The sequence below is a fragment of the Rhinoraja longicauda genome, chromosome 9, assembly GCF_053455715.1.
Source record: "Rhinoraja longicauda isolate Sanriku21f chromosome 9, sRhiLon1.1, whole genome shotgun sequence".
In the NCBI taxonomy this organism is placed as follows: domain Eukaryota; kingdom Metazoa; phylum Chordata; class Chondrichthyes; order Rajiformes; family Arhynchobatidae; genus Rhinoraja; species Rhinoraja longicauda.
Genome location: NC_135961.1, coordinates 21,719,639 through 21,739,510, shown reverse-complemented (window position 1 = coordinate 21,739,510; position 19,872 = coordinate 21,719,639). Strand labels below are relative to the sequence as shown.

General features: G+C 43.4%; 1 protein-coding gene across 2 annotated transcripts in view; it reads left to right on the top strand.

Moving 5' to 3' along the window:
- Positions 1-346: 346 nt before the first annotated feature.
- eprs1 (glutamyl-prolyl-tRNA synthetase 1) overlaps positions 347-19,872 on the top strand; it is a 53,464-nt gene continuing 33,938 nt past the window's right edge. For both annotated transcript variants that reach the window (XM_078404925.1, XM_078404924.1), the window contains exons 1-5: positions 347-469; positions 3,915-3,999; positions 10,031-10,130; positions 17,865-18,021; positions 19,280-19,419. In XM_078404925.1, the coding sequence (XP_078261051.1) occupies positions 427-469; positions 3,915-3,999; positions 10,031-10,130; positions 17,865-18,021; positions 19,280-19,419 (525 nt within the window). In that variant the 5' untranslated portion in view covers positions 347-426. The remainder of the gene's footprint in view (positions 470-3,914; positions 4,000-10,030; positions 10,131-17,864; positions 18,022-19,279; positions 19,420-19,872) is intronic.

Genomic DNA, 19,872 nt, shown 5'->3' with positions numbered 1-19,872 from the left:
TGTGAAACATTCCAACGACATATTATCCAAACCCCTCCTCTCTCCACCTCCCAGCTCCAGCTGTGTTTTGACTAATACGTGGCAGAATACTGGAAATGGTTCAAAAGCAAAAAAAAACCAACAACTACTATTTCCATCTGCACGTAAACCCACGGTTGCAATTAAGCCCTCGCTGTGATATTTAGTTTAAACCAAAATCGGTTAATGCTAATTCCAGCAGATAAAAGTGAAGCGTTGAGGAGGGGAATGGCGTGATGCCGTCCTTGCTGCGTGTGGGGGCCGCCGCCTGCCGGCTGCCGGATGTGGGTGCCGGGGGGGAAGGTTTACGCTGCAGCGCCCGGAAACAGCGCCTTTGGGAGAGGAGCAGCTGGCGGCAGCTGTCACTGTGGCTGCGGCGACCGAGACCGACCGAACAAGCGGCAGCAGATGGCTCTGAGTCTATCCGTGGACGTCTCCAGCCCTCCGCTAGGTGAGTGTCAATTGCTGGGGCACCGTCCGAGAGCTGGGGGAGTCGGTCCACACACCTGCCCCCGCTCGGTGCTCCACACACAGCACAGCACACGGTATTGCATCATGCGCCCCGCTCCAGTCTGGCCCCAGAGCCTGCGAGCGGCAGCAGGAGGCTCTGCGCTTCAGTGTGAAGGCAGCATTGAGCACACTTCATGCTCAATGGCCATTCGCGAACAATCCTCATTTTCTAACGATTGACCGAAAAAGCACGGCGTGCAGACAGCATTTGTCTTTTCTGAAAACTTTGTATTTATTGTGGATTTTAAACTATTTGGATCCGCTTTAGTTTGTAAGTTCATATTTCATTGAACATGCATTGCAGTTGTCATTAAAGGTTAAGGTGAGTGAGTGTGTACAATTTTCAACCACGTACATGCTCTGCAGGCTGAATGATGAATGGGTGTGGTTCTCGATTTTTAAAACAACTTCTGACTTCTGGTATACTGGCCATAATTATAAAGACTATTCTGAAACAGTGGTGTGATACCGATTTATTCATGCTCCTTTAATACTTTTTCTTTTCCAGGTAATGTTGTTATATTGAGAAAAGATTTAGTTCAATTATTTTCATACTTCTGCAGAGAGTGGGTGGGGAGGAGGTAGACAGGATCTGCTTGGGTCAAATAAATCTGCACCATTGAAGGGTGATGACAGGGTTTGCTCGCCATTCTTGGACATATGGATCTGCTGCTATGTCAGATGTTTCTGAATTGCTTGCAGTTAATGTTACTACCCCAGCATCTTAAATGACAGTTATACCCCAAAGCAGAAACTTGTGAACACTCCATTAAACATTTACCTGTTCAAATGCATAGTCTCTGCAGACTTTAGGGGCGGTGGCTGGGGATGGAAGAGCCTTGTCTTTTGCTTGATGGACCCAAATAATATGTATAACATGAGAGATTACATTGTAATGTGGGAGCACATTTTGATAATAAGCAAGCAAATATTCTACTTTATGTGTTCATTAATTTAATCAGTGCAGTATAATTTTATGTTGAGTAGGTTTACCTGTTCTGCAATCCTGAATGAGAAATGCTACCAGATTACTGTCAATTTTCATTTCATTCAAAAAGGATGTTAAAATGACTGCCAATCTCTTTTGAAATCAGCTAATTTTATCAGATTTAATAGCATTAGACTTTAAGCACACCTGTTGGACTGTGTCTTGCTTTGTGCTGAGATGATATTAGTCTTAGCTATCAAATATGTAAATAGAAATCCAGTACACATTCCTTGTGCTTTAAACGATTTACATGTGTTGCTTTGTGGCATCAATAATACTTACGAGAAATACTTATGAAATATTGAAGTTTATTCCTGGAGCAGCTCCATAGTAGTCGGTAAACTAAATTATTTGACCTGCGAGATTCAAACAAATTTCGGGCATCTTGGTTTTTAAATGTTTTTAATGCACCAAAGCAAGCAGATAAGTATTTAACTATCTGTTGGGTGGTATTGATTATTGAAAGAAGCCCAAAGATGGCATCATTGTCAAAATTTAGATCTTCAAACATTTCCTGAAAATTGTCTTATTTTACATTTAATTTTGAACTTTGAGATATTAATGCAGTTGAAACATTGTCTCTTTAAACTGGTTGTGTCTGTATCTGATTTGTATAAATATTTCAATTTGGATTTTGAAGGTCATCTTGGTGACAAAAAAAATGGTGTGCCTTAGTCTTTCTTGCTGCACCGTCATATCTCATATTTTCTTAAGGCAATGAAGTGGCTCCTTCTGGGATTGCTTTGAGTACAATTTATTGTGTGTTACTTCCCTGTGACATCTGTCTCTCACGCCCATCAACTCCCAACAGCCCCCCTCCCAGTTCTCTTGCTGACACTTGGGACAATTTATAGGAGCCAGATATCCTACCAACATGTCTTGGGGATGTGAGGGGAAAAAACACTTGGTCGCAGGGAGACGGTGCAAGCCACACGGTCATCACCCAAATGGAGGATTGAACCTGCGTCAATGGAGCCATGTAGCAGCAATGCAAACTGCTGTCCCAAATATTTATTTGTGGCATTTGCATTATTTTAGTCCAAAATATGCACAATAATTTAAACGGTATGCAATAATTAGGATTGTTTGGAAGTGTCCAAAGCTCCCAAGCATTTTTATAGATCAAGATTACTAATTTAATTATTTTAGTTTGTCGAGAAATATCAGTGCCCTCTGCATTATGGCTTTTCCCTCAGCTGAGGAAAAAAGCAACACTATATAGGCCAAAGGCTTCTCCGTCCGAAGTTGGTGTCAAAGGAAGATTCTGGTTTGATTGCCTCTTGAACAATACTTAAACAATTTTAATAAGATGAAGGGAATATTTTCCAACCCTTTTACAACTAAAATGGATTGTTCTTAACATAGTAAGAGTCTGTCAGCATTGATTATGAGAGCAGCAAGCCTTGCTGTTCTGATGTGTAACAAAATAACTGCAGATGCTGGTACAAATCGAAGGTATTTATTCACAAAATGCTGGAGTAACTCAGCTGGTCAGGCAGCATCTCAGGAGAGAAGGAATGGGCGACGTTTCGGGTCGAGACCCTGATGAGTGACTTGCTACAGTGAAGATGAGACGGCAAGATGGGTGCGTCTGAACTAGCATGTACCCGACCTGAAACGTCACCTATTGCTTTGATGATTGAGGGTTATGTCAGATGCTCTTGGTTTACTTTGACATTTCACCTTGCATTCAATGTTTCAATCTGCAATGCAGCAATTGGTCAAGCCAGTAGAACACAGCTGATTATTATTGATTATTTGGATTTCAAAAATAGAAAACTTGTTAGTTAAGCTTTTATGTATTTTGTTTGGTATGCACTTAAATCACTTAGACTTTGATTTACCTTGCCATCTTTAAATGTGGTGTTATATGGAAAATTATTTTCCCCTGTCACTGTTTTAGATGGGCATTACAGCTAAATAATATAAGATTTTGTTTTATAGCAAGAAAAACAGGATGTTTTTGGAAAGAATTGATTATTACTTTGAATTGCAAATACAGATTTGTATGTAAAATCAGTTGAAGCCATTGCTCAACTGGAGTGTCATATTATTGTAAACTCAGCAAACTTTATGTACAACACGAAATTATGCATATTTAAAGAGAAAAAAACCTGATCTTTGGTTGAAGTAGGCAATTCATTGCAGCAAGCTTTATGGAAGAAACCATTCAACTAGTGAAGAAATTATGTTTGCAAATGTAGAGATGTGACAGTTTTTAATTGCATATGTAGATTTATTTGATGTAGCTTTAAGTTTAGCATTCAAATCATGAAATATGCTGTCATAGACCATGATAATTATATACTGATGTCTCTATCTCTATTGTTCACTTAAATTGGATATTTGATATCAAACTCCAAATACGAGTTTAAAATGAAATTGTTCTCTTTTGCAGGTGCTTTGCTAACTGTAGAACACATCAAAGATTATGTCAACATTTTGGTTGAAGAGGGCAAGGAAAACATTCTGCGGATTTCTGAGTAAGTGGTCTTGAAGGTGGAGATTTGGTGGGGTTATTGCTCACATTGTGGCGGCTCCCAAGGGTCGGGCCATACCACTACCGACCCCTCGGCACGGGAATGGACCAGTCCAGGGGGGCGGTCCTGTACTAGGTATTTAAGGACAAGGTTTTGGGCGCGAAGCTATTCCAGCAGACTCGACCAGTCTGATAACTGAAATAAACCGAACGTCCCGAAATACCCGGCTCCTCGCCTTTATTTCGGGCCTCTCTCGACGCGCCACATTGGTGACCCCGACAGTCCATTCATAGTAGGATGGACATACGATCGAAAGCCGACCGTCCGTCCAGCTCGCAGGCTGACCAGGCCGCAGCTGTCGACGCGGTAGGCATCAAGCTCCCGACCTTCTGGACCACCCGGGCTCGCGTTTGGTTTTACCAAGCGGAGGCCCAGTTCCAGCTGCGGGGCAACACAACGGATGACACCCGTTTTTTTCACCTGGTGGGAGCCCTTGACCAGGACACGGCCGAAGAGGTCACGGAGTTCCTCCAGGACCCTCCGGCCCACGATAAGTATAAAGCCCTTAAGGAGCTGTTGCTCCAAACCTACGGGCTATCCAGAATGGAGCGGGCCGAAAGGCTCCTCCACATGCCAGGCCTCGGTGACCGGCGCCCATCTAGCCTCCTGAAGGAGATGGTCGCGTTGCTCGACGGGCACAGACCGTGCCTAATGTTCGAGTACACTTACCTGCACCTGCTGCCGGCCGACATTTGCCTGCAGCTCACCGACGCCTCCTTTGATGACACCCGGGCCCTCGGCAGGCGCGCGGACGCGCTGTGGGCGGCGCGCCGTGATGACGTCAGCGCGCTAAACGTCACTCGAGCAGCACCCGATTTTTTCCGGTCGGGCGGGGGAGCTGTGGAAGGAGTGACAGCTACGCCCCGGAGGCCTGCGAGATCGCCCCCGGTGGCCATTGCGGGTCCTGCACCTGCACATGCACCTGCAGTCCCACACCAGCAGGCTCCAGCCAGCACCAACAGGAGGCACTGGTGTTATTACCATCAGCGCTGGGGTGCTGCAGCCCAACAATGCCGCCAGCCGTGCACGTTCCCGGGAAACGCCGGGGCCGGCTGCCAATAGTCCCCGCGGCGGCCGGCCAGATTCACCGCCTCTTCGCCTGGGATCGGCTCTCCGGGGGCCGCTTCCTCGTGGATACCGGGGCGGAGCTGAGCGTCCTGCTCCCTTCGCTGCTGGACATTCGTTCTGGGAAGCGGGGGCCCATCCTTACCGGGAGCCACATTCGGACTTATGGCGTCCGCACGGTCCACATCGTTTTCGGCGCCAGTCATTTCACGTGGCAGTTTACCATCGGCGACGTCTCCCAGCCGTTGCTCGGGGCTGACTTTCTGCGGGCTCATTCTCTCCTGGTGGAAGCCAGGCAGCAGCGCTTGGTCCACGCTGCCACGATGGAGCCCATTGCGTTGCATCTGAATGAGCCCGTTGTACGCCCGCTGTCGTCCGTGGACTCCCATTTCGCTCGGGTTCTGGTGGAATTCCCAGATATTATGGCCCCGCAATTCCGGTCGTTGACCCCCAAGCACGGGGTGGTCCATTATATAATAACTACCGGCCCACCCCTCCACGCACGAGCACGCCGCCTGAGAAGCTACGCCTGGCACGGCAGGAGTTCCGCACGATGGAGTCCTTGGGGATCGTCCGCCCTTCCAACAGCCCATGGGCGTCCCCACTCCACATGGTCCCCAAGGCAAACGGGGGCTGGAGACCTTGCGGGGATTATCGGCGGCTGAACGTCGCTACCGCCGAGGACCGATACCCCATGCCCCACATCCAGGACTTGAACGCCCATTTGGCCGGGGCCACGATATTCTCGAAGGTGGATCTGGTGCGAGGCTACAACCAGATCCCGGTCCACCCGGAGGATGTGCCCAAGACGGCAATCATCACGCCGTTCGGACTGTACGAGTTCATACGTATGCCGTTCGGCCTCAAGAACGCTGCGCAGGCATTCCAACGGTTAATGGACGGCGTGTGTCGCGGGCTGGATTTCCTGTTCGTCTACCTCGACGACATCTTGGTAGCCAACCGCTCGCGGCAGGAGCACTGTGCCCACCTCCGGCAGCTCTTTCAGCGGCTCAGCGAGCACGGGTTGGCTATCAACCTCGCCAAGTGCCGCTTTGGCGTGGCCACAATTGACTTTCTCGGCCACCGTGTGTCTTCGCAAGGCGCGGTTTCCCTGCCGGACAAAGTCGACGCCATCTGCCGGTTTCCCCGTTCGTCCTCGGTGCGCGGTCTGCAGGAGTTCGTCGGCATGGTGGTGTTTTATCACCGGTTCCTGCCATCCGCGGCCCGCATAATGCGGCCGCTATAGGAGCTGCTGGCAGGGAAGCGTAAAAACGTCGTGTGGACCGACGAGGCGGTAACAGCTTTCGACGGCGCGAAGGAGGCCCTGCCTCGGGCTGTGCTGCTGGTTCACCCACGGGAGGATGCCCCGACAGCCCTTACGGTGGACGCCTCAGAGTCGGCGATTGGTGAAGTACTGGAGCAACTGACGGACGGGGGTTGGCGCCCCCTGGCCTTCTTCAGCCGGCACCTCAACAACGCCCAGAGGAAGTACAGCGCATTTGACCGTGAGCTCCTAGCTCTGTACCTGGCCATGCGCCACTTCCGCTATTTCCTGGAGGGCCGCCCATTCACCGCATAGACGGACCACAAGCCGCTCACGTTCGCCCTGGCAAAGGTCTCCGACCCGTGGTCCGCCCGACAGCAGCGCCAGTTGGCGTACATCTCGGAATTCACCACCTCCATCCGCTTCATCGAGGGGAAGGAAAACTGGGTGGCCGACGCGTTGTCTCGCCCCGCCATCAATGCCGTTTTAGAAGTGGCGCCCGGCATTGATTATTCTGCCCTGGCGGAGGCCCAGCTAACGGACGGGGAGATGCCAGCCTACCGGACTGCCACCTCTGGCCTCCGCCTTGAGGATGTCCCCCTCGGCCCCGGAGGAGCGACGATACTGTGCGATGTGTCGGCCGGTCAGCCGTGCCCCATCGTCCCGGCCGCGTGGTGCCGGAGGGTGTTCGACGTGGTCCACGGGCTGGCTTACCCATCCATCCGGGCGTCGACCGCACTGGTAGCTGCGCGGTTCATGTGGCACGGTCTGCGCAAGCAGGTTGGCCACTGGGCCCGCACCTGCATTCCGTGCCAGACGGCGAAGATTCAACGCCACGTCCGGGCGCCACTCCAGGAGATCGGTCTACCCTGCCGTCGTTTCGACCACCTGCACGTCATTTTCAACTTAAGTTTGAACTATTAATATTTAACCCTGGATATTATGGATTGCTACTTGCAAATGCTGCGTTCATAAAATATTGATGTTAGAGTATTCTTCCGCCTTTGTCTGTTCTGCTCTGTAATAAATGCTGGGAGGTACGTAACAATGGCTCGCATTGTATTAAATGCATAACTTGCTCAGTCGGAATCATTTCTGTATGTATTGACTTTAGTATAGTCTTATTCAAATTTTCTATGAACAAATTATATATACATTTTGACTATCTTGTGTTAATGAATTAATAGCATTTCTGTGGGATAGGAACTCAGTGGTTGAATTACATGAAGTAGCAGTTGGGTTGTGGTATTTACAGATGAACTCTTGATTGATTAACGCCAGCATTTTCAATTGATCAGTGTACCCACTTCCATTAATTGACATGCACTGTTTCAAATAGGCAGATGGACAGAAATAGACTGGAGCATTGGAAGTAATCTCATTCAGTGCATTTATTTTATAAATTTCATTTCTCTACTTTTCCCTATAACCCTTTCCAGTTTGCTCATATTGCTTGTGAGGACTTTAAAACTGTGCCGAATATTTTTGTGGCTCTTTGATTCAGTACCCATTTAAACTCCTTTAAAAGATTGCTCCCAATTTATAGCAAAATACAAAGTGCTGAAGTAAATTGCGTGCTGGAGTGAATGGTAAATCGAGTTTCACTGTACCTTAATTGGTACACGTGACAATAAAATACCTTTGAACCTTTAATCCAGTGGGCCAGGCAGCATCTGCAGTTCCTTGTGTCTCCAGTCCTTGTCTAATCTTCTGACCACTTATCCTAACTTTCTATTTTCTGCATTTCATTCAGAGATTGATATTAACTCATTCTCTTTTGTACTGCAGTAACCATCAATGTTTTAGTTGCAGAATTAGGCCAATCAGTCCATCGAGTCAGCATGAATGATCTATTTTTCCCCTCTCAACTCTATTCTACTTTCTGCCCATAACCTTTGATGCCATTATCATCCTGGTGCCAACGAAAAGTAAGGTAGCGTGCATTAATGACGATCAGCCAGTGGCTCTGACATCCACCATCATGGTGTTTTTATCGGATTGGTGATGGCGCATGGTAACTCCAGCCTCCAAGTCAACCCTGATCCACCACCATCGCAGTCCCTCCACAATAATTCTCAATACCGGTGCTCCACAAGGATGTGTTTGCAGTCTCCTACTATACTCCCAAAACACTCCAAATTTGGCTCCAAATGACGAGATGGATTACAGGATAGAGGTAGAGAACTTAGTAACATGGTGTCTGGACAATAGCCTCTTGCTCAATGTCAGCAAGCAAGAGTTAGTTATTGATTTCATGGTGGAAGCATATTGGAGTACATTCTCTGATCAGCATCAATGGTACTGAAGTGGAAATCATTGAGAGCTTCAAGTTCCTTGCCGTTAATGTTACAAGTGATCGGTCGTGGACCAACCACATGGATGCGACAGCCTAGGAGGCACACCAGCTCTTCTGCTTCCTGAGGAGACAGAGGATATTTGGCATGTCTCCAGTAACTCTTACAAACTTCTACAGATGCAACATAGAAAGCATACTGTGGGATGCATCACAGCTTGGTTTGGGAAAAGCTCTGCCCAAGACTGCAAGGAATTTCAAATTATACATGTAGCCCAGTCCATTACACAGAATAGACCCTGCACCATTAATTCTATCAGCACATTATGCTGTTTCAGAAAAGCAACCTACTTAATCAAAGACTTGTCCGATCCAGGTCATTCCTCCTTCCCCCTGCTCATTTCCGGCAGAAGGTACAGAAGCTTGAAAGCACGTGCTACCAAATTCAGGAATAACTTTTTCCTCTCTGTTATCAGGCTTCTGAGTGGTACTTCCATAAGCCAGGGTACTGTCTGATTCATCTCTACCCCATTGTGGACATTGGAGTTTGTGTATGGAACTAGTATGTTACCATGCTGAACACAATATTCTGCATTCGATACCTTCCCCTTTACCCATTGTACTTGAAATTGACCTGATTGTTTTTAATTGTAGTATCATCTGATCTGTTTGGATAGCAAGCAAAACAAATCTTATCTCTATACCCCAGTACACTTGACAATAATAAATCTAATCTAAGCTAGTACCATTTGCCCGAGTTCGGCCCATATTTCCTCTAAACCTTTCCTATCCACGTATCTGTCCAAGAGCCTGGGCATTCCAGACAGACATCAAAACGTTTTTTTTCAAGATATTTGAAAGATCAACTTTCTCTCCCCGAAAAGCTCTTGATTCGGTATTTACTGAGTTAATTTTTGGTTTTGCCTTGTTTGAATCTTAAGATGATTGTGTTGGAAAAGTATCTGGATGGTAATCCTCAATTAGAATATCAAACTTTGTGGATATGTACAGTTTGCAACATGTATAAGCTACGGAGGTGTGAATTTCATGTGTAAATGGGATTCACGAGTGTTACACAGCCAAATGGCCAGAAGACGCATTATAATTGCCTATAAGAAATGTTGAATTTTAAAATGTCCTTTGATTTGACTTGGCAAATATTAGAAATTCTGTATAATCATTATTTTGTACAGTCCCGTCATTTGACGACCTCTTTACTTAATTCATCCTAAATCAGTGTTTGTGTATGCTAGTAAACAATGAATTAAAAATATTATTTATTGAGAGCGGCTAGTGGTAAACGATTGTTGGTTACTGTGTTACCACTAAACTATCTATTTTCAATGTTATAGAAATGTGGAGTTTAATGATGTGAATTCCATCGTCCGCTATCTGGCTCGAGTGGCCACTGAAAGCAAACTTTATGGCTTAAATCTGCTGGAACACTCTGAGGTAAGAAATTGATGTTTAGGCTGCTGACAAGATAATTAATTTAACGCCTTGTATATCATCTACATGTAATCGGAGCAGCATGAAAGTAGCTCTTTCTTGTCAGTTAGAATACATTTTAGCCTTAAAGATGGACATTTGAGTGTGTAGATGCTATAATTGTAAACAACAAGTTCTCAAACATTTGTGAATTTTACAATATTTGGATCTATTGTTAGGAATAAAAAGTGATTCATCAGTAATATTTTCTCTGCTTAGAAATAAGGTTGGGAGGGATACATTTGTCTTGCATCCAAGCAACTAATGTCTGGCTAATTGCTGACAGCATTTTCAGATGAGCACTTAAGCAGTTTAAAAAAAAAAATTATCCATTGCGGTGAAAGGAAATTTTCCTTTATGTTGGTCTTCCACATTTCCGGTAACATATTTTGATACATCTTAATGGTATTCTGTGACCTTGTACTTGTCTGCCTTATTACTGTTTACTGTTGGCTGATGTTCAACTTGTTAGGTTATGTGATGCCGTGGAAAGACGCTTGCATCAGCAGAATCTGGTTTTGAGTCGCAATATCTTAAGCTAAAGTTTAATCCGCCATAGCTGTCATTTAAAACCTGTAAATTGGATGGTTGATCAGAAAATATGTGGAATGAGTTTGTTCCTATGGCATATTGTTGAAGTAAAGCAGAAAGATCTATTGCTGATTACCTACATCTTCATCAATGTGCTGGAGACCATCTGATGAAGTTGCGCATGTTTCTGTGCACCTTCTTGGCTTGTAAGTCCTCATAAACTACTATTTGGCATCCTCCATGACATAATCCCCTTTTATCTCTAATTTTCCCCAGCCCTAAAAAAGTCTTGAGGTTCTTTTCAATCTGTTTTCTTCATTCTTTTTTGGCAACTACGACTTCATCTGCCCTGATTTATTTCTGAAATTCTCTCGCAATCTTCAGCTTCCCCCTTTTGAGGCATATTGTAAAACCTACCACCTCCATCCACGTGGGCCTTTGGTTACTTGCACTAACATCTTCTTGGTTCTCTTGCCAAATTATGTTTGTAATTGCTCATGAAGAATCCATTCGTGGTGCAAGATAAATACTTAACGTTCTCAGTTTACACAATCTTCACATTGGCCGGTAATTGAGCGTCTGCATCTTGTTTTCCTCTGCATCCTTTAGGTCAATGAAAACATCTGTTTAAACGAATGTAGAATGTCCAAAATTTCTTCTGGGTGTGGGTTCATCATACATAGTTAAAAATGAATTGTTTTCAAAGGAGATGCATAAAGGTTTTCTCCGCATAACCAAAATGTGTTTAATGAATGACATTTGTTCGTGCCCAAGATGTAGTTGAATATTAGGAATCTACAGTAATTGTTAACTGGATTAGTTTGGGAGGTTTTGTGCAATTTCTGTGCTAGTGTTATTTTTCCTTAACTTTATGTGCATCTTTCAAGGTATGAGGTGAGTTGTTAGGTATCAATCGTGAATATTATGGGTAATGGGACAAATTAAAGAGAAGTTGACATGAGGATGCAGGCTGCAAAGCTGAATACTTCTAGTGTCTCTTTCTATTGCCTTTACGCATACTGAAGTTTGACACCAGCATTTTGTATCTTAGGTTTTCCTTCATATTGAATGCACAATATAATAGAATAGCAGTACAACAGAATACAACTACTTCACATACCTCAGAATGATCATGAGGAATTGGTGAAGCAGTCTAGGAAATCATGTTGTGATTAAATCTGACATTAAATTTTCCTCCTATATTGGTTTAGAATTTTGTATTTTAAGTAATAAAGTGTGAATATTTGTAGAACAACACAATGGCACACGTAATAGGATTGCTGCTACACTTTATGGTTCAATGGTACTTTATTTGTCACATGTACCGAGATACAGTGAAAATCATCTTTGCATACAGTTCAGTACAGGTATTACCATACAGAAGCACTTAAATACATCTTAGCTCGGCTCGAGTAACACATGTTTAATCCTAAAGTCTGGGGTGTTATCGGTGGAGTTGAAAGAAAAGAGGACTGACTGCAAATACTCATTGGCACAGAGCATGACTTTTCTCCCTCCTGCATTAGGTTACTGTTGGTTCTGGGATGATATTCAGTCTCCAACAATAATGCCATCAAGCAAGCTATGCCTGAACAGTACTTGCACACTCCCCTGTTGTGATTGCACTTGCCGTTTGCAGCTCCACAGCTCCCGACATTATTCTGGTGTCACTACCATGGCTCTTCACAAAGTGGACAAGCCTATGAATGTAACCAGGCAATAGTTGGTGGAAAATAAGGGCCAGCCTAAAACACACCCTGATGATATACTATGGCTAAAGGTCTTATTCTGTTTCCAAATGCTCTGATTAGAGAACTTTTGGATCAGTTCAGAACATTTACATAATCTAAAATATATATTCATGAAAATTAAATTAACTTTAAAAAGTGCATTTGCATGAGTTAATTACAAAAAAGAATATTAATGGAAATTAAAATAATTTATAGTAAAGATCAGTGCTCCCATTCAAAGAATTGTTATTCCCCAGGTATTCCAACCATGGCTTCAAGCTGAAGGGCCAGATATAAAGTATCTGTCCCTTCTGAGCTGAACATTTAGGAACATGCTTGGCTTAGCTGGTGAACCCTGTGATGGAAAAGAGACGTTCGATGCACTTAGACAGCCATAGAATAATAGTGCACGGAAACAGGCCCTTCGGCCCAACCCGTCAATGCAAACCGAGGTGCCCCATCTGAGCTAGTCTCATTTGCTTGCATTTGGCCCATATCCCTTTGAAGCATTCCTATCCATGTACCTATCCACATGTCCTTTAAACGCAGTCATAGTATCTGCTTCAACTATCTCCTCCGGTATCTCATTCCATATTCTCACCACCCTCAGTGAAAAGGTTGGCTTTCAGGTTTGTATAAAATTTTGCCTCTCTCGCCTTAATCATATGTCCACTTGTTTTTGATTCCCCTACCTTGCAGTAAAAGATTCTATGCATTTACCATTATCTATTCCCCACTTTCACCAGACTGCTAGAATACTCCCGCTGCAGTGCACCGCTGTGGATGTCTGGAAGGCACTGATGCATAAGTTGCAGCAGTTTTCTACAGAGGTACCTTTCACAGTACATGCCACGAGTAAGCATTCAGTCTTTACTGAACTGCTAGCTCATTTTCAGTACCATCGGCCCGTTGAGGAATTCTGATTCGGCAGATACTGGGCATCTCAAACAAAATAGTAAATGTTAGAAATATTCAACAGGTCAGGCATCTATGGAGAATGTAAGAATTAATATTCCAAGACTGCAGCCCTTTGTAAGAATTATCTTTGATCTGTTAAGTATTTCTAACATTAAGTGTTTTATTTATGATTTTTAAGTAACTTTTCAACTGCAAAGCCAAGCTTGAGGTTTACACACCAGCATTTTTCCATTAAGTTGTTGTTTCATGGTTTAATGTTATTGAAAACGACCATGTTGCTGCTTTTATTGCTGAAGACACCAAACATCTAAGTACAAAGTCCTATTGAACAATCAAATCTGTTTTTTTAAGGACCCTAATTTAATACTCTAGATAATTTCACATTGTTAACTTAATTTTAGTAATCAGCACAGGATAAATATTTGACTGTTTGACTTAATAGAGCTCAAATTAATTTTAAGCAATGTAAACTGCATCTGTGCTGTGTTAGACGATTAATTTTTATTGGCCATTCCGATTTGAAAATTTATCAGCAATGCAGTGAACAATTAAATATGTTCTACAAATCCATGTTTTAATTAACATTTAGCTTTTAAGAAAGCTGATAGTTAAATATTGAATAGATTCTTAAGATTTCAGTTATCTTCAAATATTGTCTTTTGTTTCTTTTGTTTTATTGAAGATATTTCATATATTGACCAATCTATATAAATTTGTTTATTATTCCCAGTAAGCAATATTGTATAGAGATGCCTGTGAATCTGCAACATTTGGCATGTACTGTGAAACTAGGGCCCCACTGCCACGTCAACCTGACCAGTTGTGAATTTCTGCAAGCCTGTGCCAATTGGGACAGATGGAAACAATTTTTGTATGTGACTTAGCTTTCTATCTCCACTGCATGTTTGATAAAATACTATGTTAGAAAGCTATTTTACAAAGATGTATCTTCAAAAAAAGTAATGCACAATGCTTAAGGGTGCATCTTTTTATATTCTTAGGAACATAAAATCTTAAATTTATTATGAGAAAACAAAACCAAACTAGTATAGATGCTCGAAATTGAAACTGAAAATGCTGGAGTGATTCAGCAAATCCATTGATATTACCGGAGAGAGGCTTGATGTCCTTTCATTTGAGCTGGTGAAAGGTCCTTGGTCTGTGTCTTCCCCTCTCCACAGATGCTGCTGACCTAATTATTTCCAGCATTCTGGTTTTGTTTTCTTTGCTGTCAGTTGCTGTCTTACCACTTCATTCCTTTTCTTGAAGCTTTTGACTTTTTTGGAGAACCGTTCCACTCGATCATCTGTATAACATTCTCATGTGGCATGGCCCATGTTGATTTATCTTACGTTTATCAAATTCATAAAGTGATTAATTTTGATGTTTGACGAGGAGAACGGGAAAGAGGTTACTAAAATTCTATTTGTGTAAGCCTGACTTTGAGGCAATGGGGCAAGACTTCCTTTGATATATGGGGAAATTTTAATAGAATGGTGGAACAGTATTTGAAAAATAACAATGCGATTCGGCACCAGTTCTATTTCCCCAAGGGCAGGAGTTCTATATGCCTCAAAACAATGGCCAAGAATGCCCATATGTAAATACAAAGCGTGAAAGATACATCTTCTGGATGCGCTGGGATGCATCCTCAGTGATGTGACCTGGGGTTATTCGGGTGTTTTGGGTCTCACAACATCGCCACGTCCAGTTTAAATTCCATTTGGAATATTTTGGGCCCCGACTTGCGTCCCAGCAGCAACCACCCACAGATCAGCCCTCTTAATCCAAAGCTACCTAGTGGCTTTCTCTGCGGCTTCGCTTCCGGATTGAATGGCCGTCTTCTTTGCCAGCCCCGTAATGCCCAATTGGTTGAGGACTTTGCAGAGTGAGCATCCTGCAAACCCTCTACAGCCCACCTCTATGGGTTCATTGTCTGTCTTCCAGCCTCTGTCCTGGCACATCTCCACCAGTTCCTGGTACTTTGCACGTTTCCTCTCATTAGCTTCTTCAATACGCTCTTCCCAGGGCACTGTCAACTCCAGAATGATCAGCTGTTTTGTCACTTCGGAGGTGATGATCGTGTCTGGCCGGAGTGATGCTGCTGTGATGTGCTGTGGAAATTTCAGCTCTTTCCCCAGATCGACGTGCAGCTGCCAGTCAGTGGCCGTGTAGAGGAGGCCCGCCCTTGTTTTGGTTGTGGTCGAGGCTTCTCTCCAGCTTTGACAAAAGTGATTGATTTCTTTGGGGTGTGTTGGTGTTTGCTGTTACTGATGGCAGTGGCTATGTTCTCAGCAACCACCTTGAGCACCTGGTCATGGCGCCACCAAAAGTGACCTTCCCCAAGGGACATTGGGCAGCTGCTGAGGAGATGTTCTAATGATCTTCTTCCAGAGCAAAGTGGGCAGGAAGGTGTCTCGCTCCTGCCCCAGACAGTAGATTTGAAAGGGAATCAAAAACTACAAAAGGTAATAAACCAGTAAATACAAAACGTGAGGAAACGCTAGGAATGCCAACATTTTTTACAGCTTGTCTTTTTAAAAAAAGATGATGGTTGGAAGCAATGTGACTGATTTTTAATAAGCAGGTTTAGAGTTTAGTTTATAGATATAGCATGGAAATTTCAGTCTACTGTGTCCACTCTGACAATAATATCATTCGGTCATATTAGTTCTGTTATCCCACTTTTGAATTCACTCCTTACATACTCGGGACAATTTACGGAGGCCAACTCATCTACAAACACGCACGTCTTTGGGATGTGGGGGGAAACCGAGGTACCTGGGAGAATATCCAAACTGCAGGTAGACAGCACCCGGGGTCTCTGGCCCTGACAGGCAGTACTGCTACCAACTATGCCATTGTGCCGGTGACACCGTTTTATAAATTTAAGAAAATGATGGGCATATTGGATAATGCCCATTCTTTTTTTTTGCAATAGAGGAAGAGGATAACAGCCATGGCCTCCAGAGAAAACCAATATTGAATTGAAGGGATAGATTTGCCAACATTAACTCATTTGCATGAGCAATAATAATGCTTTAGAAAATTCTTCTTGTCTTTCACCTCGGGCCTTTATCCAATCATCTGCTAATCAAACCACCTCCCAACCACACCTGGCCTTCATAACAAGAGGAGTTGAGTATAGGAGCAAAGAGGTCCTTCTGCAGTTGTACAGGGCCCTAGTGAGACCGCACCTGGAGTACTGTGTGCAGTTTTGGTCTCTAAATTTGAGGAAGGATATTCTTGCTATTGAGGGCGTGCCGCGTAGGTTTACTAGGTTAATTCCCGGAATGGTGGGACTATCATATGTTGAAAGACTGGAGCGACTAGGCTTGTATACACTGGAATTTAGAAGGATGAGAGGAGATCTTATCGAAACGTATAAGATTATTAAGGGGTTGGACACATTAGAGGCAGGAAACATGTTCCTAATGTTGGGGGAGTCCAGAACAAGGGGCCACAGTTTAAGATTAAGGGGTAGGCCATTTAGAACTGAGATGAGGAAAAACTTTTTCAGTCAGAGAGTTGTGAATCTGTGAAATTCTCTGCCTCAGAAGGCAGTGGAGGCCAATTCTCTGAATGCATTCAAGAGTGAGCTGGATAGAGCTCTTAAGGATAGCGGAGTCGGGGGGTATGGGGAGAAGGCAGGAACGGGGTACTGATTGAGAATGATCAGCCATGATCACATTGAATGGCAGTGCTGGCTCGAAGGGCCGAATGGCCTCCTCCTGCACCTATTGTCTATTGTATTCACCTAAAACGTCCTGCACCCACCTCTTCCAGAATATTCCCCCACTTGCCCCCCTTCCCATCAAAATCAGTCTGAAGAAGAATCCCGACCAGAAGTGTCACCTATCCATGTTCTCCAGAGATGCTGCCTGACCCGCTGAGTTACTCCAACAATTTGCCTTTTTGGAGATGTATATTACTGGTTTCTGCATCATCACCAGGTCTAATCCTGGAATTTTTCATCCTAACACACTGTAGGAATACTTTCACCATAACTACTACAGCATTTTGGTAAATTGACACACCCCTCCAACAAAGCCTTGCAGGAATGGACAATAAATGCCTGCATGCATGCGATGCCCAGATCCTGGGAAAATAAGTCAACTCCCATTATTGGCTTTAAACCCTTAAGATGAGGGATGCGACTGGCCATGTAACATTAGAGAAATATGGTCCTGGGCCTCTGCGATATGAAAAAATATAGAACTGTTTCTGAAGATATAGAATTGCATAATGTTGAAACAAACTGACCTACACATAAATATAGATTTTGTTGGAGCATGCTGAAAGATAATATTATTTTACTGAGCTAAATTCCAAGAGTCAATTATGATTAAATCACAGGACAAATGTCATTAATTCCAACAAGGCATTTATTAAGATTGTTATTTTCCTGGTCTCATAACTTTCATTGAGTAATTTTGATCACATTTGAATCAATCTGGACACTTCTGAGTTAAATGTTGAACTTTAAAACTGATCCCACGTATAATCCTTTTGTTGGCAGGTTGATCACTGGTTGGAATTCAGCAGCACAAGACTGGTGAGCTCTGCTTTGGTTCCTGCAGCAATACGAGAGCTTGACTGTGCACTCTCTCTCAGGACATACCTGGTTGGCCATGAATTGACCATAGCTGATCTTTGTGTATGGGCAGCATTGAAAGGTTGGTAAAAGAAATCCATTATAACATTTTTAAAATTGTGTTCTTTTGAAGGTCATTTGTAATTTAATAATTTTGAAATTGCCACTTAAATAGTTTGTTCACACAAATTGAGCATGCCTGTGATGGGAAGAGGGATTAAGCAAACTGCAAAGCCATTTCTTGAATCTAGAAGCAAGTGGATAAAGATGTTTACAAGTCTGGCAACAGATGTCGAATGGTTTTGAGAATAGAAGATTGATTTTTTAATATTTCTCAATCTGTTTTTGAATTTCATGAATATGAATATGCCATAAACAGTATCTTCCAAACATAGAAACAGAAAATAGGTGCAGGAGTAGGCCATTCGGCCCTTCGAGCCTGCACCGCCATTCAATATGATCATGGCTGATAATCCAACTCAGTATCCCGTACCTGCCTTCTCTCCATACCCCTTGATCCCTTTAGCCACAAGGGCCACATCTAACTTCCTCTTAAATATAGCCAATGAACTGGCCTCAACTACCTTCTGTGGCAGAGAATTCCACAGATTCACCACTCTGTGTGAAAAAAAACTTTCTCATCTCGGTCCTAAAAGACTTCCCCCTTATCCTTAAACTGTGACCCCTTGTTCTGGACTTCCCCAACATCGGGAACAATCTTCCTGCATCTAGCCTGTCCAACCCCTTAAGAATTTTGTAAGTTTCTATAAGATCCCCCCTTAATCTTCTAAATTCCAGCGAGTACAAGCCGAGTCTATCCAGTCTTTCTTCAAATGAAAGTCCTGCCATCCCAGGAATCAATCTGGTGAACCTTCTCTGTACTCCCTCTATGGCAAGAATGTCTTTCCTCAGATTAGGAGACCAAAACTGTACGCAATACTCCAGGTGTGGTCTCACCAATGCCCTGTACAACTGCAGCAGAACCTCCCTGCTCCTATACTCAAATCCCCTCGCTATGAATGCCAACATACCATTCGCTTTCTTCACTGCCTACTGCACCTGCATGCCTACTTTCAATGACTGGTGTACCACGACACCCGGGTCTCGTTGCATCTCACCTTCTCCTAATCGGCCACCATTCAGATAATTTAGCACAAACATTTTTCTAGCTCTCTTAGAGGGAAACCTTTTATCACTGGCATATTGTACAATAGTGAATAATATTGGGGTCAGAAGATAATAATGAATCATTGATGTGGGATTAAAATTGTGAAATTACCATGTTTTAAATTGCAGTCACTTTTTAAATTTTATTATTAAGAAGATATTTTTATCAACAGGAAGTAACCTTTGTCAGAAGCAGCTAAACCAGAACAAGATACCAACTCACGTTAAACGATGGTATAACTTCCTTGGTTCCCAGGATGCATTTCAGTCAATTGATAAAAAATGGACAGTGTTAACACCACAGAGTAAAATGGTAAATATGCAGATTTCGAAAATTTAGTTGATTAGTAACAGCATGCATTAGCAACTTTGCAAAGAGTTGTATTCAAATTGTAATATTGTAAAACTGTCACATTGGCTGATTGTGCAGTCTCAAGTCATGATCTCTGCTAGCACATCTCTGCCCCAGGATTACTTGCTTTTCTGATTCCCATTTAATTGTCTCTTGGACCTTGGGCTTCATTCTAGCATCATTCAATATTAATTTAGCAGTGTAATTGCAATTATATAGGTCTGTATTCAATGCCCGTCCTTGGCTTTGAAGTGAATCAACCGCTGTAGTCCTGGGAATGTTCGGGTAAGAATTTCCAAAGTGTGAACCCTGCAACAATGAAACAATATTGACTAATTTGCAAATTAGGATGGTGAGTGGTGGGGGACATCCATGCACGTGCCACCTTTTTTCCTTCCAGATGATAGCAGCAAT